Raw genomic sequence first — 25,740 nt, forward strand, 5'->3', positions numbered from 1 at the left:
AGGTAATATCTTCAGCCCCATACTCTGTTGAAAACACAGAAATAACATCACTGCAAAGTTCTCATTTTAAGTGTTAGAAACATATAAACACGCTACATTATTTAAAACAGACCTGCAAATGACAGCTAAGCATACAGTGTAACTGACAGTTTAAGTGACTTACCTATGCCCTTTATTAACCGCGGTCAAGTGAGCCGCCATCTGCGAAGACCCAGTCAAGTCAGCCGCCACCTGGATTCTGCTGCACGTTTATTTGTGGTATTACGGTACGGATACTCGAAGCGGACAAAAAGCTGAGGAATATCTATATTTCAGCGGTTAATATCAAATGTGTCCGAAAACAGAGGGAAAATATTTAAAAACATATCAACATTGTACATTATAAAATATATAATTATATTACATTTGAATATATTGAAGTGTGTAGTTTTCTTGAGAAATAAAGTCTGTTAAAAAGCATATTCTACATGCAATATTAAAATTCCTTCAAATAACATGAATGCTTCAATAAATTATTTTTTTCTGAACGACCATGTCTCTGTCTGTGTGAATTTAGCAGAAAATGAATGGCAAACTATGTCACTATGCATTATAGCACTTATGAATTCTTCACATTTATGATTCAAATTCCTTCATATTTGTCACGAAAATCTCTGTTCATACTTCTTCAGAATACTCAAAACTGTGTCTGTGTCAACTTTCATGAGATTTCACTGAAGAATTCAGCAGAAAATGAACGGTAAATTCAGTCACTATGCATTATAATACTGATCAACTCTTCACATTTTTGATTCAAATTTCTTCATAGTTAACAGGATAATTTCTATTCATACTTCTTCAGAATACCCAAGACTGTGTCTGTGTCAACTTTCATGAGATTTCACTGTAGAATTTAGCAGAAAATGAATGGTAAATTCAGTCACTATGCATTACAGCACTTGGGAGTTCTTCACATTTATGATTCAAATTCCTTCATAGTTAACAGGATAATTTCTATTCATACTTCTTCAGAATACTCAAAACTGTGTCTGTGTCAACTTTCATGAGATTTCACTGAAGAATTCAGAAGAAAATGAATGGCAAATTCAGTCACTATGCATTACAGCACTTGGGAGTTCTTCACATTTATGATTCAAATTTCTTCATAGTTAACAGGATAATTTCTATTCATACTTCTTCAGAATACTCAAAACTGTGTCTGTGTCAACTTTCATGAGATTTCACTGAAGAATTTAGCAGAAAATGGATGGTAAATTCAGTCACTGTGCATTACAGCACTTGGGAGTTCTTCACATTTTTGATTCAAATTTCTTCATAGTTAACAGGATAATTTCTATTCATACTTCTTCAGAATACCCAAGACTGTGTCTGTGTCAACTTTCATGAGATTTCACTGAAGAATTCAGCAGAAAATGGATGGTAAATTCAGTCACTATGCATTATAATACTGATCAACTCTTCACATTTTTGATTCAAATTCCTTCATAGTTAACAGGATAATTTCTATTCATACTTCTTCAGAATACCCAAGACTGTGTCTGTGTCAACTTTCATGAGATTTCACTGAAGAATTCAGCAGAAAATGGATGGTAAATTCAGTCACTATGCATTATAATACTGATCAACTCTTCACATTTTTGATTCAAATTTCTTCATAGTTAACAGGATAATTTCTATTCATACTTCTTCAGAATACTCAAAACTGTGTCTGTGTCAACTTTCATGAGATTTCACTGAAGAATTCAGCAGAAAATGGATGGTAAATTCAGTCACTATGCATTATAATACTGATCAACTCTTCACATTTTTGATTCAAATTTCTTCATAGTTAACAGGATAATTTCTATTCATACTTCTTCAGAATACTCAAAACTGTGTCTGTGTCAACTTTCATGAGATTTCACTGAAGAATTCAGCAGAAAATGGATGGTAAATTCAGTCACTATGCATTATAATACTGATCAACTCTTCACATTTTTGATTCAAATTTCTTCATAGTTAACAGGATAATTTCTATTCATACTTCTTCAGAATACTCAAAACTGTGTCTGTGTCAACTTTCATGAGATTTCACTGTAGAATTTAGCAGAAAATGGATGGTAAATTCAGTCACTATGCATTACAGCACTTGGGAGTTCTTCACATTTTTGATTCAAATTCCTTCATAGTTAACAGGATAATTTCTATTCATACTTCTTCAGAATATTCAAGACTGTGTCTGTGTCAACTTTCATGAGATTTCACTGTAGAATTTAGCAGAAAATGAATGGTAAATTCAGTCACTATGCATTACAGCACTTGGGAGTTCTTCACATTTTTGATTCAAATTTCTTCATAGTTAACAGGATAATTTCTATTCATACTTCTTCAGAATATTCAAGACTGTGTCTGTGTCAACTTTCATGAGATTTCACTGAAGAATTTAGCAGAAAATGAATGGCAAATTCGATCATGCATTATAATGCATTAATGTTTGCATCTACATCTCAGATTTTCTAAATCTGAGCAAAGTGTTTTTAAAATCAGTCAAATTATCTTTACAAAAGTCTCATCAACATAAATTCATATAACATAGTTAATGTTAATAACCACAGTTCTAGTCTTTAGATAAGACCAATAAGTTACAATAACTTATCATCAACCAGGTAATCATGTTTTCTTCTGGATTATTTTGCTATAACAAATCTGTTTTGCAAACACATATATTCAGCAACCAAAAGAACATAAGTTATCGCTAAAAAAGTAAAGGATCAAGAACACAACTAAAGCAAACACTGATCACATGAATGTTAAGTTCAAATGAAAATTTCAACATCTAAACCTCTGTTCTCAGTAATAACTCAGTCAATCTGGTCAGTAATGAGTGAAGCTGGTGCTGCTGTTTGTGGAGCTGTTTAATCCTCCTTTGCTGAGATCTTCAGAGATGTATTGTGTTTTATTTCAGTTCATTTCATCTGAGTCTGTTGTAGTTGTGTTTCTGTTTGTCTCTTTTTCTTTTTTTCTGTTTCTCTTTCCTTCATTACTTCTGCTTGTTAGCATTCTCATTAAGTTAATCTCTGCTTCAGTGTTCATTTAGCATGTATTGTGGGACCAAATACACTCTGAGCAGTGTTAATAGATTTAATTAAAAAATATATTTTTTGTATTGCATTCATTTTAAGTATGGCACATCTATGCAGATTGTGAGATTTTTTAACACATTAGTGTGCTATATATTTAAAAAAAAATATCAACCTGTGTTAAGACAAATATCACACTGGTTGAGTTGAAATTAACACAAAATTTGTTGTCTTTAATTTGACACACAAGTGTGTTCAGATATAAGACAGGTTGTGTTGTTTTTCTGTTTTAAGAGTGCATGATAAACAGACTGTTGCATGAGAATTGCTGATGCGTATACGAGTTTATAGGTGAAGTCCCATGATTCCCATTTTTCTTTTGTTGAAGTAAATCTTTTTGTAGAATAATGTCATTTTTCTTCTGGTTACAGTAAACTAATGCAGCAGAAAGCAGTGTGTATTTGATGGATCCTTTAACCCCTTAACTGTCACCCCCATTTTTTAAAATAGGCATGAACGTGCACTATCCACTCTTCAACTGTTGTAATTCATGAACACTTTGGAATACAGATGTAAGGTTGGACTTTTTTTAAAGAAGACAATCAGCAGATTATTGCAGAAGTGGATTTTTTTCAACAAAAAAACAAACAAACAAACAAAAAACTATAAATTATTAAAATTACTGTAAATAAAATGCACTGTACAATTTTTATTATATTTTATATAAAAATATATTTTACATAACAGGTTTTATCCTATTTGATATCAAATTGTAGCCTCATATCTAAATAAGTTATGTTCCAAATTTTAAGTTGATAGGGAAAAAATTAAGGTTCCTGTGAAAGTTTGTTTAGGGCGTTATACCACAAACAGACACGGGTGCTATCCAAATGCCAAAAAAAAAAAAAAAAAAAAAAAAAATGTATGCAGTTTTCTGTAACAAAAGTCTAAATTTTTCAGAAAATGTTCAGTCTATCACAAAATAACCACCAAATACTGTATGCAATCCTGAGACTCAGACCTTTCCAATTATGTTTTTGTCAAGAATGTAAAAAGTTGTGATACAAATCGTTTCAAAGCATTCTGCAGATTCAGAAGCTGCTGGCCAAAACTTTAGGTATTTATGCAATTTACTTTATTCAATCTAATGATATACACTGCATTCCATGTGTGTAATTATGTGCGGCCTAAATCATATATTTTGCACACAAATAAAGAACAATCAAATAACTATGTAACTATGAAGGAATTTGAATCATAAATGTGAAGAGTTGATCAGTATTATAATGCATAGTGACTGAATTTACCATCCATTTTCTGCTAAATTCTTCAGTTAAATCTCATGAAAGTTGACACAGACACAGTTTTGAGTATTCTGAAGAAGTATGAATAGAAATTATCCTGTTAACTATGAAGGAATTTGAATCAAAAATGTGAAGAACTCCCAAGTGCTGTAATGCATAGTGACTGAATTTACCATCCATTTTCTGCTAAATTCTACAGTGAAATCTCATGAAAGTTGACACAGACACAGTCTTGAATATTCTGAAGAAGTATGAATAGAAATTATCCTGTTAACTATGAAGAAATTTGAATCATAAATGTGAAGAACTCCCAAGTGCTGTAATGCATAGTGACTGAATTTACCATCCATTTTCTGCTGAATTCTACAGTAAAATCTCATGAAAGTTGACACAGACACAGTTTTGGGTATTCTGAAGAAGTATGAATAGAAATTATCCTGTTAACTATGAAGAAATTTGAATCAAAAATGTGAAGAGTTGATCAGTATTATAATGCATAGTGACTGAATTTACCATCCATTTTCTGCTAAATTCTACAGTGAAATCTCATGAAAGTTGACACAGACACAGTTTTGGGTATTCTGAAGAAGTATGAATAGAAATTATCCTGTTAACTATGAAGAAATTTGAATCAAAAATGTGAAGAGTTGATCAGTATTATAATGCATAGTGACTGAATTTACCATCCATTTTCTGCTGAATTCTTCAGTGAAATCTCATGAAAGTTGACACAGACACAGTTTTGAGTATTCTGAAGAAGTATGAATAGAAATTATCCTGTTAACTATGAAGAAATTTGAATCAAAAACGTGAAGAACTCCCAAGTGCTGTAATGCATAGTGACTGAATTTACCATTCATTTTCTGCTAAATTCTACAGTGAAATCTCATGAAAGTTGACACAGACACAGTCTTGGGTATTCTGAAGAAGTATGAATAGAAATTATCCTGTTAACTATGAAGAAATTTGAATAAAAAATGTGAAGAGTTGATCAGTATTATAATGCATAGTGACTGAATTTACCGTTCATTTTCTGCTGAATTCTTCAGTGAAATCTCATGAAAGTTGACACAGACACAGTCTTGAGTATTCTGAAGAAGTATGAATAGAAATTATCCTGTTAACTATGAAGAAATTTGAATCAAAAATGTGAAGAGTTGATCAGTATTATAATGCATAGTGACTGAATTTACCATCCATTTTCTGCTGAATTCTTCAGTGAAATCTCATGAAAGTTGACACAGACACAGTCTTGGGTATTCTGAAGAAGTATGAATAGAAATTATCCTGTTAACTATGAAGGAATTTGAATCATAAATGTGAAGAACTCCCAAGTGCTGTAATGCATAGTGACTGAATTTACCATTCATTTTCTGCTAAATTCTACAGTGAAATCTCATGAAAGTTGACACAGACACAGTCTTGGGTATTCTGAAGAAGTATGAATAGAAATTATCCTGTTAACTATGAAGAAATTTGAATCAAAAATGTGAAGAGTTGATCAGTATTATAATGCATAGTGACTGAATTTACCGTTCATTTTCTGCTGAATTCTTCAGTGAAATCTCATGAAAGTTGACACAGACACAGTTTTGAGTATTCTGAAGAAGTATGAACAGAGATTTTCGTGACAAATATGAAGGAATTTGAATCATAAATGTGAAGAATTCATAAGTGCTATAATGCATAGTGACATAGTTTGCCATTCATTTTCTGCTAAATTCACACAGACAGAGACATGGTCGTTCAGAAAAAAATAATTTATTGAAGCATTCATGTTATTTGAAGGAATTTTAATATTGCATGTAGAATATGCTTTTTAACAGACTTTATTTCTCAAGAAAACTACACACTTCAATATATTCAAATGTAATATAATTATATATTTTATAATGTACAATGTTGATATGTTTTTAAATATTTTCCCTCTGTTTTCGGACACATTTGATATTAACCGCTGAAATATAGATATTCCTCAGCTTTTTGTCCGCTTCGAGTATCCGTACCGTAATACCACAAATAAACGTGCAGCAGAATCCAGGTGGCGGCTGACTTGACTGGGTCTTCGCAGATGGCGGCTCACTTGACCGCGGTCTTTATTAAGCGGCAGTTAGGAAGGTATTTTTGAGTAAGTTCTCTGGAGGAAAGTGTTAAGTGCCTGTGGAGAGGATTATAATTAAACACGTTTAAACATTTAATATCTTTTGCGTGCGTGTTTAAAAGCATGCCCTCATAAAGTAGCAGCAAAGGCCACAACAGCGTTTAGTCAAAGAAAACCTTTATTGCAAAGCTTGACATTTAAAGAATTAATCGTTTGAAAAATGCGATTGGAAATATCGACAAACCTAAGTGCAACGAGTCTCTCTCCGATGAAAACCGCCAGAGCAATAACAGCTAACGAGAAAACTAACTTGCCCATACTGTCTGAAACACTTGTAAACAACGGGAACCAGTGTTGTCAGGGTTGCCAGGTCTCCAAAACCACACCAGTACGATTTTAAATTGAAACTATCCCAATCGCGTTTTTTCCCGCGATTTTTCCTTTCTACCTTCCATTCGGTCAAAATTGCCGTCCGGGGAAATCGCTTTAACCTGTTGCAACTGTGTAAAAGTATCCCAAGTCCGCAGTAAAACCAGGGACTTGGCAAGCGTGCCTTGTACTCTCTCGCCTTGGACTTAACCATATGTGACCCTGGACCACAAAACCAGTCATAAGGTTAAATTTTACAAAACTGAGATATATACATCATATGAAAGCTCAATAAATAAGCTTTCTATTGATGTATGGTTTGTTAGGATAGGACAATATTTGGCCGAGATACATCTATTTGAAAATCTGGAATCTAAGGGTGCAAAAAAATCTAAATACTGAGAAAATCACCTTTAAAGTTGTCCAAATTAAGTTCTTAACAATGCATATCACTAATCAAAAATTACATTATGATAGGTTTACAGTAGGAATTTTACAAAAAAATCTTAATGTAACATGATCTTTACTTAATTTCCTAATGATTTTTGACATAAAAGAAAAATCAATAATTTTGACCCATACAATGTATTTTTGGCTACAAAATATACCCCAGCGACTTAAGACTGGTTTTGTGGTCCAGGGTCACATATATAAGAAGCGGCTTACTTTTATTTTACTTTTTTCTTCATGCTGGATCAGCAGTTAAATTAGTAAGTGTGGGTTGCAAGATCTGTAAAGAATATCTAGATTTCTTAAGCTTAGAAAATAGTTCTTACGAGACAACTTCAAATAAAATACTATGCAGCAGTTTATTTACCTGAATAGATAGTTGTGCTTGTGATAGTTAAGTCACGGGGTTTTTTTTTCTGTTACTATCAAACAAGTCAAAATGTAATTTATATAACTGGATATTCATCTTATTCTTTAACACAGAAGTAAGGCTATGGGTGAGACTTCCAGTTCATTAGCTGCTATAGGGAAATAATGAGAAGAATAACTGTGCAGTAAATGGTAAAACTGTTTACACTACAAACCAGTGTGCTCATAATTAAGTTATACATTAAAATAATATGGTAAGACACACCGATTTGCAACATCAAGCAGCAAAACCAGCTGTTTTGTACAGCTTAAAATAGCTGGATGCAGATGAGACTGAAGTCAGACCCATAGAATTTACAAATGGCCGTGCCTACTCTTACAGGAAGAAAAAGGTGGACAGAGAGTTTGCAATTACGTCACGGTTTGGTCAGTTACCCAGATGCGCAGCCATATTGGAGATACTCAGATGTGAACAGCAGCATGGATTGCATGGTTAATGTACTACTGAATACATTGCTCTGCTAATTTATGCTTTCTAAACCACTGTAATAACGTATTGAAGCTGGTAAATCGTATAGAGAAGGACTTAGTAAGCAGGAAAGGGTGCAATATTTTGACAAGTTGACAAGTTAATAGGTTGTAAAGATACATACGAGCAGTTTTAATTAAGGTATTAGCCTAATATTCACCTACCTGACCAAAAATGATAAGAAAAAACACGAATGTTGTCAAGATTTTTGCTCTGGAAATCCTGGTTCAGTTAGGCCAACCACAAACGCCTTTTGTTCCTCAGACAGTTTGCACTCTTCTCCTTGATTTGTTAACTTTTAACAGTCTATAGTACTTTAAATGTTTTTCCCGGTCTAACCGATTAGTACTTCCCAAAACATGACAATAATTGACCATTTTCAGATGCACTAAGAGCCGGGGATGAAAACTTTTTTAATTTGAAGATCAGTGTAAATGTAACTTATTTTGTCTTCTGGGGACATGTAAGACTCTTCTGTAGCTTCAGAAGGGCAGTACTAAATGAAACAATATGACATTTAGGCAAAATAAGAAAAATGTACACATCCTCATTCTGTTCAAAAGTTTTTACCCCCTGGCTCTTAACCATCAGTGAGAGTTTGAGCCTTTTGTAATAGTTGTATATGAGTCCCTCAGTTCTCCTCAGTGTGAAAAGATGGATCTCAAAATCCCAGACTCATTGTTGGAAAGGGTTCAAATACACAAAAATGCTGAGAAACCAAAGAATTTGTGGGACCTGAATGATTTTTCGGAAGAACAGCGGGCATGTACAGGACAAACAAGGGACCAATGAACAACTATCACTTAAAAAAACAAACAAACACACAGCTGTGGATCACTGAGGTAACAACACAGTACTAAGAATCAAGTGTATGTAACCTTTTGAACAGGGTCATTTTTATGAAATCAACTATTATTTTCTCTTGTGGACTATATGTACATGTCTTTTATGGGATAGGATGTCCTCAATCCTGATAACCTACAGGAGAACAATGTTATATTATAGATTTGTAACTCAGAGACAGTTGAGAGTAGACAGGAGATAGTGGAAAGAGAAAGTATAAGAGATGGGAACATGATACAAACACGACAGTTTATCACATTTGAGCATGGGCACTAAACACTACACAATACATACACTCACACACCTCAGAACCAGGTGGATCATTCGGATCATGAAATATACATTTGAGACCATTTAGGTGGCAGCCCAGCCATAGATCTCCAGTTTCACAGTCCACCTCAATGTTATCACACAGTGACCCCACATCAACCTCCTAGGAAAGAGAAATGACCATGCAGTAATGTTAACAGCAGCAGACAGAATAAGTGTTTGTACAAAGTAAAAAACTATTAAATTGTTTCATGTTTGTTGTGTTTGAAGCAAACAAAACTTAGAATTCTATACTCATATAGAAAAAATATATATTCTGTTCGGGATAATATAGATGTTTACCTTTACACGAGACAATAGTGTTTTCCTGTATTTCCAAGACAATTTTGTGCTTCAGAAGATCTGCCACATACTGTCACGATAAGGATAAGGGTCTGGGTCCAAATGCAGGGTAAGTAAGATATATTTAATAAACACAAAATAAACAGATAAACAAACAAACAAACAGCCAACACGGCACACACGACTGGATCTGGGCAGGAGCAGGATTCACATAAAACTTGAAAACAGAGACAGGAAACAAACCATACAGAAGACAGGTACAGGAAACAATGCAGACTCACCAGGGTAGTGGAAGTGTGGAGATTATAAAGACAAATCATAAGTGTAATCAGCTGGGGAAGACAGGTGACAATCAAGGCAGGTGCAACAATCAGAGAAGTGTAGTGCAGGGAAGGGAAAACAGCGACATCGTGTGGCGAAGGGAAAGGCAGCAGCCCAGAGTCATGACAGTACCCCCTCCCTACGGAACGGCTTCCAGACGTTCCCAAAGTCTGGAGGGAGGAGGTACGGAGGAATGGAGCACCAGGGGGAGGGATGGCGGGCCAGAACTGAGGAGGAACGTCAGCGGGCACCGCCGCCAGAGGAACGTGAGCGGGCACCGCCGCCAGAGGAACGTGAGCGGGCACCACCGCCAGAGGAACGTGAGCGGGCACCGCCGCCAGAGGAACATCAGCAGGCACCACCGCCAGAGGAACGTGAGCGGGCATCGCCGCCAGAGGAACGTGAGCGGGCACCGCCGCCAGAGGAACGTGAGCGGGCACTGCCGCCACAGGAACGTCTGCGGGTACCGCCGCCACAGAAACGTCAGCGGGCACCGCCGCCATAGGAACGCGAGCCGGCACCGCCGCCAGAGGAACGCCAGCAGTCACCGCCGCGTCCGGCACAGAGAAAGCGGTCACCGCCGCGTCAGGAACAGAGAAAGCGGTCACCGCCGCGTCAGGAACAGAGAGAGCGGTCACCGCCGCGTCAGGAACAGAGAGATCGGTCACCGCCGCGTCAGGAACAGAGAGAGCGGTCACCGCCGCATCAGGAACAGAGAGATCGGTCACCGCCGCGTCAGGAACAGAGAAAGCGGTCACCGCCGCGTCAGGAACAGAGAGAGCGGTCACCGCCGCGTCAGGAACAGAGAGAACGGTCACCGCCGCGTCCGGAACAGAGAGAGCGGTCACCGCCGCGTCAGGAACAGAGAGATCGGTCACCGCCGCGTCAGGAGCAAAGAGAGCAGTCACCGCCGCGTCCGGAACAGAGAGAACGGTCACCACCGCGTCCGGAACAGAGAGCGCGGTCACCGCCGCGTCAGGAACAGAGAGCGTGGACACTTCCGCCTTCCCACGGAAGAGCCACTCCACCCCCACTGCAAAGCGGGAACGCCGTCGCGCCGACTCGGCCCTACAGGCCTCCATCTCGGCCAGTTGGAGGTAAATGACCTCCTCGAACCGAGCGGTCGACGCCGCCTCAAACGCCGCCGCCTCCTCAGAAAAAAAAAATTACTCCCCGCTGGACCCATCTGTGGAGTCTGCATTCTGTCACGATAAGGATAAGGGTCTGGGTCCAAATGCAGGGTAAGTAAGATATATTTAATAAACACAAAATAAACAGATAAACAAACAAACAAACGGCCAACACGGCACACACGACTGGATCTGGGCAGGAGCAGGATTCACATAAAACTTGAAAACAGAGACAGGAAACAAACCATACGGAAGACAGGTACAGGAAACAATGCAGACTCACCAGGGTAGTGGAAGTGTGGAGATTATAAAGACAAATCATAAGTGTAATCAGCTGGGGAAGACAGGTGACAATCAAGGCAGGTGCAACAATCAGAGAAGTGTAGTGCAGGGAAGGGAAAACAGCGACATCGTGTGGCGAAGGGAAAGGCAGCAGCCCAGAGTCATGACACATACAAATACCTGAAATAACATGTTAATTGTATTAATAACATATAAACATGACAAAATGATGCAATAAATGCTTTGATGGTAACATTACATTATGCTGTGCTTTTATCAATGCAAATCTTGATGTTTTTTCAAACTTGCCTTTTGTTGGGGGAGATATTTATGCAGTTGGCGATCAAGCCCCCTGCCACAACCTGTACAGTCTGAGGGCTGTAGTTCATTCAGAATATTGATAATGTCAACCCAGAAGAAAAAAAAACACAATTTTACGAGGCAGTGATTACTTATGAAATCCTAAAATGTGATATACAAAACGGGATTTCTTTTTAAGTAGGCCCAAGCAAGAAGGTCTAATCCTGAACCTAACTGTTGGTGGGGTGCGATAATAAAAATACTAACTGCTATGGGAGTGTGTTGGTAATGGTTCATTTATGTTACATGGACATCATAAACTGATATTTTTTTGTACATAATCAGCTCTAGTGATAGTTATTGAGAACATATGCCAAGTCAAGTGAAGTTTAACCCCTGCTTCCAGCTCACATATAGATAGGTAGTAGTTTATTATCCAATCAGTCTGTGTCAAGCCAAATATGTATTGTGTGGATTGTTTTGTCACACTATACAGATCAAAAGGTGCCTATTGTTAATTGTTGATTAAAACTTGATTACCCATATATCATTAGCTGGTCTTGTCTTTGATTTGTGTTGCAAATAACTAGTCTCAAAAATGACACTATTCAGACCAAATCTTGCAGAAAGTTGAATATTTATTCTTTTCTGAAAGTATGTTTAATTGACTATTTAAGGTCACAAATCAGAGCTTTCTGATAAACTGTTCCAATGAGCAGCTTTCCTCCATATGGGGCTGCCACCGAGGAAGCAATGATCATACTGCCATTATCTGCAAATACTTGGGTGACCCGGGGACTTTCAGATAGGATGTTTTCAATCCTGATAACCTAGAAGAGAACATGGGTAAGTTATAAATTTGCAACTCAAAGGCTCAAGCATTTAAATATTCTGCATATATTCACATACCTCAGAACCTGGTGGATCATTCGGATCATGAAATAACCATTTGATACCATTTGGGTGGCCGCCCACCCATAGATCTCCAGACTCACGGTCCACCTCAATGTTGTCACACAGTGACTCCACATCAACTTCCTGGGTAAGAAAAATGAACACGTGGTTATATTAACAATAGCAGATGGAGTAGTTGTTGATTATTGTTAAAACTAGTTTAAAACTATACAGTAGTACATGGTTGTTTTATTTGAAGTTAACACAACCTAAAATTCTATTCTTAAATTTCATGTAGTTCAGTGTTTACCTTTACATGAGACAATACAGTGCTTTCCTGTATTTCAAAGACGACAATTTTGTGCTTCAGAAGATTTGCCACATACAAATATCTGAAATTACATGTTAATTGTATTAAGAGCATATACATATGACATGATTACACAATAAATGCTTTGATATTATTACACTCTGCTGTGCTTTTATTAATGGAAATCTTGAATCTTTTCTGAAACTTGCCTTTTATCGGGGGAGATATTTATGCCGTTGGCGATCAAGAAGCCCCCTGCCACAACCTGTACAGTCTGAGGGCTGTAGTAGACGACGTCACACCAGGGCAAAGTCAGAAATGGCTCCACAAACTTGAGAATCCCATTAGTGAAGTAATGATCATTGGTGGCATAAAAGCTTTCAGTATCCACAGCGACTATATCATTCACACTAACAAATGCAGATAAATAAACTGGAATTAATACTTTAGATTTCGAATTACAGCAATAATGTGGTTTAAAGAAACATACTCATGCAGGAGTTCATGCCTGATGGTCTTGATGTATTGCAGAGCATTTTCATCCCCAACAAATCGGAAAATCTCCACTTGACTGTTGCCTTGAGGATGATTAACAACAAATAGGTACACAGCACCATCTGTAGTGAGAGAAGAATTCATACACATTTAGGTTCAATCACAGACAATAACTACTGTACTTCTTAAGTGTGAGTTTATAAATTTTGCAATATTATCAGTATAAACAATTTTATATAAGTATAGAAAGAATTCAACAAGGAATGCATCTTTTCGTGTTTATCTATGCATTCAACAATAATGCCAAACCTTTGTCATCCGTGTACACGCTGATTCCATGTGGATTAAAAGAGTCTTTGTCAAAGTCTCCCTTGATGTTCAGTGCTTTAATTTTCTGATCAGGCTCCAACAGATTCAGGGTGTAGATCCTTCCGGGGTCATCTGATAAGGACGGTAAATCTGGATGCTTCATGCACTATGCATTTAAAAATATAGTTGCATTTAACAGTCAAACGCATATATAGTCATTTAACAGCTATGTGTTTCAAAACCCATGTGCTTTTAGTTTTATGACATACAGTGCTAAGAAAGGCCAGTCCATTTTCAAGTATGGCGATATCTTCAGCCCCACATTCTGTTCAAAACACAAAAATAACACACTACAAAACTTGAATCTGAATCTCACATTTATAGTTGCGTAAGTAATATTGCATTAGGTCCAGACTGGTGAATCCAGTCCAGAAAATGACACGTGACCAGAAAAGGCGGTAACAATTTCAGTTTACTGACCTATGCCCTCTATATGGTGACAGTTCGGAAGGTAGTTTTGAGTAAGTTCTCTGTAGGCCAGTGATAAATGCCTGTAAACAAGACAAAATATATATTGTAATACATAATGCATATTGCTATAATTATTGTCATGTGCAGTAATTACGTATAAACACCAATTAATATGTTAATAAGTAGCAGCAAAGACCAGTACAGCGTGTAGTCAAAGAAAATAGGCTAAATATGATCGGACACATCAACCAACCTTAATGTAATAAGTCTTTCTCCGATCAAAACTGCAAGTGCTGCAGCAGCAACCGAGAGTACTGCTAACTTACCCATACTGTCTGAAACTGTCACGCTGCCTCTGTAGCGCACAAACCCTTCAGTGTTGCCATGTCCGCTCATTGTACGCGATGTTATTTATTTATTGTATTTTATTTATTTATTTTACTACCACAAGGCAGAATAATAATTAGTGTTTTCACGACGGGTCATCAATCGGACAGAACTCGACAATTTTGCTGACTATTGCTGTTAAAAAACGTTCAATTATTTATCTATGTTTTGTGCTGTACTAATTGGTCGGACTGGGAAAAACATACACTGTCAAAATTTGAATGTTAAGAAAAAGAGTGCAAAAACTTTCTGAGGAACAAAATGCGTTTGTGATTGGCTAAACCAGAATTTCCCAGGCAAAGAATCTTGACATCATTCCTGTTTGTTCTTATCATTTTCAGTCAGGTAGGTGAAGTATTGGGCTAATATTCTAACTAAAACTGCTCATAGGTTTTTTTTAACTATTAACTTAAGTTTGTCAAAATATTGTGCCCTTTCCTGCTTACTAAGTCCTTCTCTATATAGCAGCTTCCAAACATTTTTTCTTTGTTTCCGACAGCATAAATGAGCAGAACACCGTATTAAGTAGTACATTAAATATGCAGGCAATGCTGTTGTTTATATCCAAGTATCTCCAATATGGCAGTGCATCCTAACTCTAAACCGTGACTTAAGTGCAACCCTCTATTGTGACCTAACAATAATCACATATAATATCCTCACTTTTTTTTTAACCACACTGTATTAATCCTATTACTTTGTTGTTGTTGTTGTTGTTGTTTCTTTTTTCTGTGATTTTGCCTATACCAGCCACTTATTAGCTACACATTAATATTACGTTACTATATCATACATGTTAAATAAAATCTTAAATAGCCTATACAGTTTTTGCAAAATCTATTGTGTATGACTTGGATTATTAATGAATCTATTTTTCAAATATTTCTATACTGATCAATGATTTTGCTTGTTAATTCTGACATCTGGCAACCTGCTGTTTCTTTCAAAGCCCACCTTCTCTAGTGTGATTTATTTTTATATTTACCCAGTTGCGTTTTTCTTTCATTGACATATACTTTCACCGTGACCCCATTCAAGGACGTGGTTGCTTGTTGTGCCTTTCCTCCCCTAATTATCCACTTAATATGCAAACCAACCTTGAGATGTTCCATTTCATGCAGATGGTATTTATGCAGCCTATTATATTTATCTCAAGGGTTAGTCTCTCTTGCAACCTCTGACATAGCATTTCCAAGTGGTAACAACCAAACAGGCTGTTGTTTTTACGTTTATGGAGTTATTTATGTGCCAAAATTAAACAAACAAATACAGCGTTCTGCAAACAAACACAATCTGCTTTGCAAAGAAAAAATTGACTTTCAAACAAACAAAAAGTACTATGCACAAACACAAGTCAATTTGAGAGAAAATGCAGATGTATTACAAATATATGCATTGTGTGTTGCAAATATGTATATTTTTTGTGAGGAAAACTTGGTTTCTCACACGTGTACAGACAGATTTTCTCACAAATGCGTCCATATCTTCTCACAAATGCAATGGAGCAACTTCCTCTTGCAAAACAGCAGATGGCGCTATCGTTCAATTTACTCTATTCTCCCGAGACCTCGAACGTGTTTATATGGTTTACCTGTGTTGGCTAGAAGGTATACATCTCTGACCGGAAGACTAACAATTAAATTAATTTTTCTACCTATTAGATTGTGTTTTTTTAATGTCTACACCTACCCCAACCCTAAACTTAGCCCTTACTATAATACAAAAACAGTATTATTGTTGTACAGTGTGATAATAATAACGTTAGATTGATGTGCGCATGCCCAGTAGCGAATCCTGTCTCCCTTCTAGCAAAAACCGGTTTACCCTTATGTCCCAGAGGAATATGAGTGGGGAACAGGTGAGTTTCTGCCATACTATATTTATAATTAAACATTTGATGTTTTCACAATGCTGACTCCACCACAATGTCAGTGAAATTCAAAATATCTCCTTTAAAGTGGTTAATGCTAATGATCAGTTAATGGCTTGGCATGGCTAAACATTTAAGCTAGGCCTGGATCGCGGGATATAAAAAATATATTTTATATACTATATAATATATTATATATTATTATTATATATTGTATATTATATATACTTTTATGTAATTTGTCCATATACGATTTTTTGTTGCTGCAACTTTTAGCAGGTAACACTTTGCATTAACAGTACATGAATTACCATGCATTAATTCGTGAATTAGTAATTTCTTGACTATGAACTAATGATTAGTTAAGACATGTATTAATCAAGAACTAATGAAGAACTAACGTAACTACGACATGAGTCATATGAATTACTGCATGAATGCAATAGCCTACTGCTAGAAGATATTTTGAATTTCACTGACATTGTGGTAGAGTCAGCATTGTAAGAACATCAAATGTTTAATTATAAATATAGTAAGGAAGAAACTCACCTGTTCCCCTCTCATTATCCTCTGGGAAATAAGGGTAAACCGTTTTTTTAACGTTATTATTATCACACTGTACAACAATAATACTGTTTTTGTATTATAGTAAGGGCTAAGTTTAGGGTTGGGGTAGGTGTAGACATAAAAAAAAAAAAACACAATCTAATAGGTAGAAAAATTAATTTAATTGTTAGTCTTCCGGTCAGAGATGTTACCTTCTAGCCAACACAGGTTAACCATATAAACACGTTCGAGGTCTCGGGAGAGAGTAAATTGAACGATAGCGCCATCTGCTGTTTTGCAAGAGGAAGTTGCTCCATTGCATTTGTGAGAAGATATGGACGCATTTGTGAGAAAATCTGTCTGTACACGTGTGAGAAACCAAGTTTTCCTCACAAAAAGTATACATATTTGCAACACACAATGCATATATTTGTTATACCTCTGCATTTTCTCTCAAATTGACTTGTGTTTGTGCATAGAACTTTTTGTTTGTTTGAAAGTCGATTTTTTCTTTGCAAAGCAGATTGTGTTTGTTTGCAGAACGCTGTATTTGTTTGTTTAATTTTGGCACATAAATAACTCCATATGCCGCCGGCTGGCGAGAGCAGCCGCTTGCAGTCGGGGGAGGAGTGAAGAGACGGCCGTCAAGTCGGACACTTATAGGTTTCCGTAGTGTGCTGAAATCGCTTTCTTATTGATCATATCTTTAAGTGTCAAATTAGTTGTTAGTTATGTAATGTAATATGACGTTTATTATTTGTATCTTGGTTTTGTAGTCAGCTATAGGACATTTTTCAAATATAAGCAGTTCAGTGTAGTGAAGCCTCTCACAGCATCCATCTAAAAAAAACAGCCTCTGGTTGACCAGTTTTTTCCCAAGTTTTAACTCTTATACAATAAGAATATATATTTACCATATCGCCTAATTTTACTTTTACATCATTAATGTTTTGTTTGAATATCAGATATTCAATATAAAGATTGATTACATCAGATGTTGTCAAATTTGTTTTATTGTTGGGTAAAATATCATATTCAGGTATGTAAATGGAAAAAATGTAAGCCCTCCTTTAATGTAAGTTTGTAAAAATGTTTCAGAGCTTTAAGTATTTTAAAAATCTAAATAGAGAGCCTGAAACTCTTTGCCTCTCTTTCTCCAAATATTTATTATTGTAATATATTTTATTAGATATTTTTCTGTTGATTGATCTGATGTTGTGTGTATATATATATATATATATACATATATATATATATATATATATATATATATATATATATATATATATATACATAGTTGATTATTTATAGTTTCAGTGATGGTTGTGCCTTATATATTGTTCCCTGTCTTGTTTTGTACATTTTCGCAAAAATTAATAATAAAAAGATTGATTACATTAACTTTTTTAAGAAAAACACGCAGCACACGTCGTGCTTGTCGTCACATAATCTGACCAATGAGAATAAAGTGTGTCGTCATTAAGGCTTTCGCAGCCGGTTTTAAGCAGCTGCAGCGCCTGACCTCTGCGGCTGGTCTCGTTTTGCTCTCACGGTACTTTGATGGAACACGTGATCGAAAGGCGGCTGCAGCGCCGATCAAAGTCGGACAAATGATCTTACCAGAATGCATTGTTTTGTAAGGCGGCAGCCGATTTCTTGCGGCGCCGCATGAAGTCGAACGCACCTATTGGTTTCAGTTGAAGAAAGGTTTGTAGTCTTAATCATTTAAAGTGTTTAAATTCATACAATGCGTTCAGTCCGTTTTATATGTTTTACAAGCCTTTTAAACTTTATAATTAGTGCGTGTAAGATTTCATCTAATAATGACCGTTATTTCGTGAGTAAAGCGCATCCACACAGCGTCTGATTTCTCTCTCTGTAGTGATTCAGATCAGAAACACGAATTACAAACTCCGAGTCAATTGAATCGGTTGATTCACAAAATGATTCACTGTTTCGAATCTACGCTCGCTGAGAGACCTGCTGCTCAAAACACTGTAAATATACATCGAGAACAAACTCAAACATGTGTAATGACAACTTTGACAAACAACAACTGCAAATGTTTTTGTTGTAATGACAACCTTTAAATACAATAGCAATTTCTAAAGTGTGTAATCGATTAAATGTAATATACTAATCATTAAATGTTAATCAAAACTGAATAATATGGTAAAGTTTTGAGTGTTTGTCTAATCAGATCATTTAAGTTCAACAACTATAACTTTAAAATAACTTTGACTCCCTTACTAGTGCACTGACTACTGGACTAGAGTAATTATTTTCATCTTAAACAGGGCAAAGTTTCCAAACAGAAAAAAAAAACTCCTAGTGGAGCAACTGAGATCCACGTGGCACACTATTATAAAGATGGCGTTTATTAAAGAGGAGAGTGAAGACATGAAGATTGAAGAAACATTCAGAGTCAAACGTGAAGATACTGAGGAACAAACAGGTTGGCTTTCATTCTCAAAGCTGGATTATCCCATGAACTGTCCTCTACATTTTCTCAATTCATTTGCCTTTAGCAGTATCTCAATAAATAAATACCCCTCACATTTCAGCAACCATTCTAGTATATCTTCTCAAGGGACAATACTATAGAAATTAAACTTGTATATATTTTAGAGTAGTCAGTGTGCAGCTTGTATAGCAGTATAGATTTACTGTCCTCTGAAAATAACTCAACATACAGCCATTATTGTCAAAATAGCTGGCAATAAAAGTGAGTACACCCTAAGTGATAACAGCAGTATGTTGTTTAACCATGCAAAGCCACATGTCCTATTCATCATGCTTATGTTTTTATCTGATTGACAGAACCATACAAAGTTGTACATCTTTTATCAGAGCAGTTAAAATAGGTGCTTGACAGATGGCGCTTTTCCACTACACAGTACCAGCTAGGGCTGGGCGATATGGCTGAAAACTATATCACGATATCAGTGTTTCATATCGGTCGATATCGATAATTATTGATATTTTTAATGACCCATTTAAAATAAGGACCAGGAAAACAATATATTACATTTAAACATTTTTATTTTAAACTTAATCTTCCTCTGATCATAATCCCCTTAATTATTTAGACAGAAATGTCAACAACCACGAAAAACTCAAATAATTGTAAAATGTAAACATAAGTTTAAATTCACAATGAACACTTAACAATTATCTCTTAACATTTAAGGTGCAAAATGAAAGAAAATGTAAGAAACGCTTAATAAAGTGTAATAAAATAGTGCAAAGTGTTAAATATAAACAGACAAACCTGAGAATTTTGTACAAGTTTAGTGCTAGGAAATTCACTAGCTGTTCACCTTCTGGTGAATAAAGTGTTTTTAAAATATGTGCAGTGTTTTGTAAACCTAAATAAACCTGAGGAAGACTGAGAAACATCTGTAATTTAAAAAAACAAACCTGATACAGTACAGTAACATTGTTTGAAATATAAAACCTGCAGAAATATGAAAAGGTAACTCTTCAAGTTATTCTTACTCTAATCATACTTGAAGTTGAACTATTCAAGTATATTTTCAGTCCAGGTTTTGTGCTAGGAACACCAGCTGGTTGACCTTCTCTGGGTCTAAAGCTGCCCTGGCGCATGTAACAATATTACCCCCAGTACTAAAAATTCTTTCTGAGGGGGTGCTGGTGGCTGGGATGCACAAGTACTTTTTTGCCAGCTGAGACAATCTGGGGAAGTTGTGTTCATGTAGCCTCCACCAATCCAGAGGGTTAGACTCACTGTCTGCATCAGGGCACATCAGGTACCTTTCCAGCTCACTCTCCACTTTTTGTTTTTCAGTGAGAGGCAAAGCATCATCTTCTTGGCACTGTTTTTTGAAAAAGCTCCCCAATGACTTGCGTTGCTTCTTCACGCCCAGTGGCATAAGTGGTCCACTGACAGCTCCTTCTTCTGCACCTTGGTGTGCTGCTCCCTCAGAAGGCCCTGCCTGTGATTGGCCCTGGTCTTCATCCATGATCTCAGACACAGCTCTCATTTGAATGGCCCCTACCTTCTCTGGTCTGATGTATTGGCCTTTAAACCTAGGGTCCACGAAAGTAGCCATGTCAAGGAGATCATCTGTGTCAGGGTCAGCATATTTCTCATCTAGATAGGTCATTATTTTTGTCTTCAGCTCTTTTGTGAGCCGAGTGTCCCCCTCATTAACTTTCAGCAAACTGGAGCGGAAAAGGTGGAGCACAGGCTTCACGTACGAGACCGTCACATATGACTTCCCAGAAAGGGAGTCTGTGAACTCCAGGAGAGGAGTTAAGGCCGCATGCATTGACTCAAGGACGTCAATATCCTGCCACGTTGGGATCAGGTGCCTGTTGTTTTTGTCAGAAGACAGAACTTCAGTGATGGCCTTTTGTTGCTCTAGGACCCTTGCCACCATCTTTTGTCTTGAGCCCCATCTGGTTGGTGACTCTGTGACCAGCTGGTGTTTGGGAAGATGGAGACGTTCCTGTGCTTTAGTGAGTGCACTCTTTTTCTTCCACGAGTAAGAAAAGGTAGATACCACTTTCTTGCACACACCTACAGCCCTCTCCACCCTTTATCTTTTCCTGCAGCACCTGCAGAAAAACAATGCCAGCATTAATAACTGAACGTCATTTTTTCGTAAAGCCCAAACTAAATAAAAAATAGACAGCCTTGAGCTGGCGGATCAGTCGGATAAGGAAGCAGGCCTGGAGCTTATGACTGTCACTGTGTAAGTTATTTCAAATGTATATCTTATAAACTTTTAAGTTTGCAAACTCACTTTTATATAAACATTTGTTGCCATGATGACTTCATTTGTCCCCTGTAACGTGTCTGTACACAACTTAAAAATGAACGAGCATATCTACACAGCTATTAAAAAAAAGAAAGACAAGTAGTACAATGGAAAATTCGCTTTTATCAAACATCTAGCTCTTAACAAAAAGAAGACGAAGTCTAGCTATAGTTCTCGTCAGCGCACCCTCAGATCTGTAGCTGTAACGGGTGCGTGCAGGAGTTGACGAGACGGACGACAGGAATTACAAACTACAATAAATTTAATATAAATCTTCGACTGGAACAAGGCAGGAACAGGTCAGGAACATCACACACATCTTTTCACACAAAAGGACCGACAGGGAACTGAAATCAAACACATGCTTATAAAGACAGACTAATTACGGGGACACAGGTGATACAGATGACAAGGACTAAACCAAAGCAGACAGATTAACGGGGGGAGACAATGGGAGAAACCAAAAACATGACATGACTAAGACATAAACTGACAGAACTGTAACATTACGCCCCCCTCCGGAAAGGCGCGTCCTCGCGCCGTAGAAAAAACGAAAAAACGAGAGGGGCGGAAAACCAGGAAAACAGAGTCAATAAGGGAGGGGGCTCCGGCGGAGGACGCAACCCCCGGAGGAGGACCAGAACACAAGTCCAGGAAACAAAAAGGACAGTCCAAGGGGGCGACGACGGTGGGAGGAGCCAGGGAAGACACAGGAGGGACCTGAAGCAGGAGAGCAGGACCCAGATCGCAGCCAGGATGACGGCCCACGGAGGAGCCGACGGAGGGAGGAGCCATGGTGGAGGACGGACCGCCGACTCCGTGGGGCCGACCGACAGAGGCAGAGCAGCTGGCAGAGGAACCCGAGGCGGAGATGGAGAGCCGAAGATCCAGGGCGATACCGCGGATCCGGAGGGCCAAGGCGGAACGGGCTCTGGCGGCCGAGGCGGAGGCGGAGTCCCGGAGATCCGCGGCGGAGCCGGAGCGACAGAGGATGGAGGCTGTGCCCGCAGGAAGGAGGAGTCCCAAGGAGCCGGTGGGACGGCGTGACGAGGCGCAGCCGGAGGAGCAGAGTCCTGAGGATCCGATGGGGTGACGACTGACCAGGGCGGAGCCGGAAAGACGATGTAGCCCGGTGGAGCTGGTGGACCGACGGGCGACGGTGGAGAGGAGGGCGCTGAGAGCCGTGGTGGAGCCGCAGGGTCGGAGGACCGAGGTGGAGGTCTGGATTCGAAGGCTGGAGGCGGAGCTGAGGGAACCTCCAGCCTTGCCACCGAAGTGAGCAGGCATCCCTGCGGCGAGCCCACTGCAGAGATGGTGGGCTGAGGGTGAGCAAGGGGACTGACGGCTGACTTGGGGAACTTAGGACGGCTGGGCGGAACCAGCGGGGACTCAGGGCGGCTGGGCGGAACCAGCGGGAACCAGGCAGATTCGGACAGATGAGGGCGGGTGGGAGGGAAGTCAATGCGCGTCAGTGGCTCAGAGAAAAAGTCTATTAGATCCGGCGTGTCAATATCCACAGTCTCAGAAACAAAGTCAATTAAGTCCCCAGAGATATCCAGCTCACCCCCAGCGGAGTTGCAGTGGGCAGGGCTCTCCGTTTCCCTCCCTAGCTCCACGTCGCAATCCACCGTCAGAGATGTGGAATCCGACTCACGCACCTGATCAGCCGGAGAGGACTCTGGCTCGGTCGCTCGCGGCTCTAGTCCTGCATCCGTGGTGCGCTCGGGTTCCAGCTCTGCATGTCGGGGCGATGGTTGGCTGCTCTCTGGGTTGTGAGCGGGGCTGACGTCCTCCTCGATGAAATCGACAGTCCAGGAAGATCCATTGGACGCCAGCACCCACTCGACGAATCCGGCAAAGCTCTCTCGAGGACCCTCCCCGGACAGCTGCGTCTTGATATTGTCATTAAGTCCGTGGTGGAAGAACGTGCACAAGCAGCTGTCCGGGTAGTGAGTTGATGGAACGAGGGACAGAAAGTCTCTGGTGTGGTCCTCGAGAGAGCGTCTCCCCTGCTTCAGGAGAATGATGGCAACGTTGGGGTCATCCATGAGGGAAAAAATATAAAACAAACACTGATACAAAAACGAAAAAATAAACGCAGGGAAAGACGCCAGGTAAACTGTAGTTGGTCGGTCCTTATGTAACGGGTGCGTGCAGGAGTTGACGAGACGGACGACAGGAATTACAAACTACAATAAATTTAATATAAATCTTCGACTGGAACAAGGCAGGAACAGGTCAGGAACATCACACACATCTTTTCACACAAAAGGACCGACAGGGAACTGAAATCAAACACATGCTTATAAAGACAGACTAATTACGGGGACACAGGTGATACAGATGACAAGGACTAAACCAAAGCAGACAGATTAACGGGGGGAGACAATGGGAGAAACCAAAAACATGACATGACTAAGACATAAACTGACAGAACTGTAACAGTAGCGTCCCATGTTCAGCTGAAATAAATGTATTTTATTTCTGCCTTATAAAACTGACTACAGGACCAAGCCTGTGTATTGCACACTTATTACTTTACATTATATTTAGACATTTAGTAGACGCTTTCATCCAAAGCGGAGGACAAAAGAAGCAATAAAAAACAACAAAAGAGAAACTTTTTTTTTTTACTTGTAACTTCGATTCTTTTTTTTTTTTTTTTTCAGCACCCCCTGCTCAAAATACGTTCCCGCGGCTATGGATCACACACAGAAACACGCGCACACACACACATAGAGCTGCTTCCATAGATCATAATATATAATCTCAATTATTGGGTAATAAAATCACCATAGGAACTAACATTGATGGCGAGCATTAAAATGACAAAGCTACTCACCAATAGCAGAGTGCAAACGATGGCCAAAACACTGCAGTCGTGTCCAGTTGTTCAGTGAAGTCGCCTTTACTACATTTGCCCCGCTGTCTGTGGTGATGCACACCATTTTGTCTTGAATCAGACTCCAGGACAACAGTGCCTCCTTCAAGCCTTCTGCTATCACTTCTCCTGTGTGATCTTCGGGGAAGTATGCAGTCTCAAGGCATCTGGTTTTCAAACCCCATTCTTTATCGATAAAGTGAATGGTCAAGCTAATGTATGGCTCCGATGTACGGCTTGACCACAAGTCAGAGGTTGTTGCAAAGTATTTTGCTGACAATATTTCTTGCTGCACAGATTCTTTGCACATTACATACAGCTTAGGAATGGCAGTCTTAGAAAAGTACTTTCGGCCTGGAAGAACATAGCGTGGGTCAAGCACGTGTATAAGCTTTTTATAACCTGGCTTCTCGACAGTGCTAAGCGGAAGCATGTCTTTGGCTATATGATATGCCACTGCCTCCGTTATATCTTTGTACCGTTTAGATTCTTTATCATAAGGCACTGATGCAGAGTACCTCTCCATGGTGGTCTGCTGCTTGTGCGGCGTTGCAGCTACAGATGTTGTTGGTTGAATACGGCTGTGCTCCAAAGGGTGAGCGCGGCTAAGGTGGTACATCAAATTTGTGGTATTACCAGTCTTGGCGGGGACGATGGTCTTGCATAATTTGCAGACGACATTGGTCTGACTACGGTCAGACTTATAATATCCAAAAAACTGCCACACTGGCGAGCTGACTTTTCCTCTTTTATTTACAATTTCCTCGCTCGCTGCGGCACTCATTTTCAGTTTATGAAGAGGATTCCAGCAGACCAGCACGCTACATCTATATGGCGCAACCAAACATGATACTGTTACATGAGTGGCTGTTAGCGTGTCACTCCCTATGTTGCTAGGTTACCAGAGAGCGAGTGCCTTTGTTAATGCAACCAAACTAGCTTCACAACCTCTGTTTTCTTCCGACGAATAATAAAAAATATTGAACGTTTTATCGAACACATTTTTTATTGATATCGATCACGTGTCTATCGCGATACATATCGTTATCGTTTTATCGCCCAGCCCTAGTACCAGCTCGCCTCAGCTCGACTCGACTCGGCTCTGTTTGGTTTTCCACTGTGTA

At 38.6% G+C, this 25,740-nt stretch overlaps 2 protein-coding genes and 1 long non-coding RNA gene across 3 annotated transcripts in view; all 3 read right to left on the bottom strand.

Moving 5' to 3' along the window:
* LOC141299002 (uncharacterized) overlaps positions 1-25,740 on the bottom strand; it is a 110,983-nt gene that overhangs the window by 47,210 nt on the left and 38,033 nt on the right. The window lies entirely within an intron of this gene.
* Positions 6,177-6,945, bottom strand: LOC141299312 (uncharacterized). Its single transcript, XR_012341753.1, has 2 exons — positions 6,709-6,945; positions 6,177-6,521 (listed from the first exon to the last, which is right to left on the bottom strand). It is a non-coding gene; the product is annotated as an uncharacterized lncRNA (long non-coding RNA).
* Positions 12,338-14,544, bottom strand: LOC141299798 (serum paraoxonase/arylesterase 2-like). Its single transcript, XM_073830170.1, has 9 exons — positions 14,402-14,544; positions 14,158-14,228; positions 13,947-14,002; positions 13,678-13,843; positions 13,364-13,490; positions 13,083-13,283; positions 12,874-12,955; positions 12,579-12,707; positions 12,338-12,499 (listed from the first exon to the last, which is right to left on the bottom strand). The coding sequence occupies exons 1-9, from the start codon at positions 14,542-14,544 to the stop codon at positions 12,338-12,340; spliced, it is 1,137 nt and encodes a 378-aa protein (XP_073686271.1).

Source organism: Garra rufa, chromosome 23 (genome assembly GCF_049309525.1).
Source record: "Garra rufa chromosome 23, GarRuf1.0, whole genome shotgun sequence".
In the NCBI taxonomy this organism is placed as follows: domain Eukaryota; kingdom Metazoa; phylum Chordata; class Actinopteri; order Cypriniformes; family Cyprinidae; genus Garra; species Garra rufa.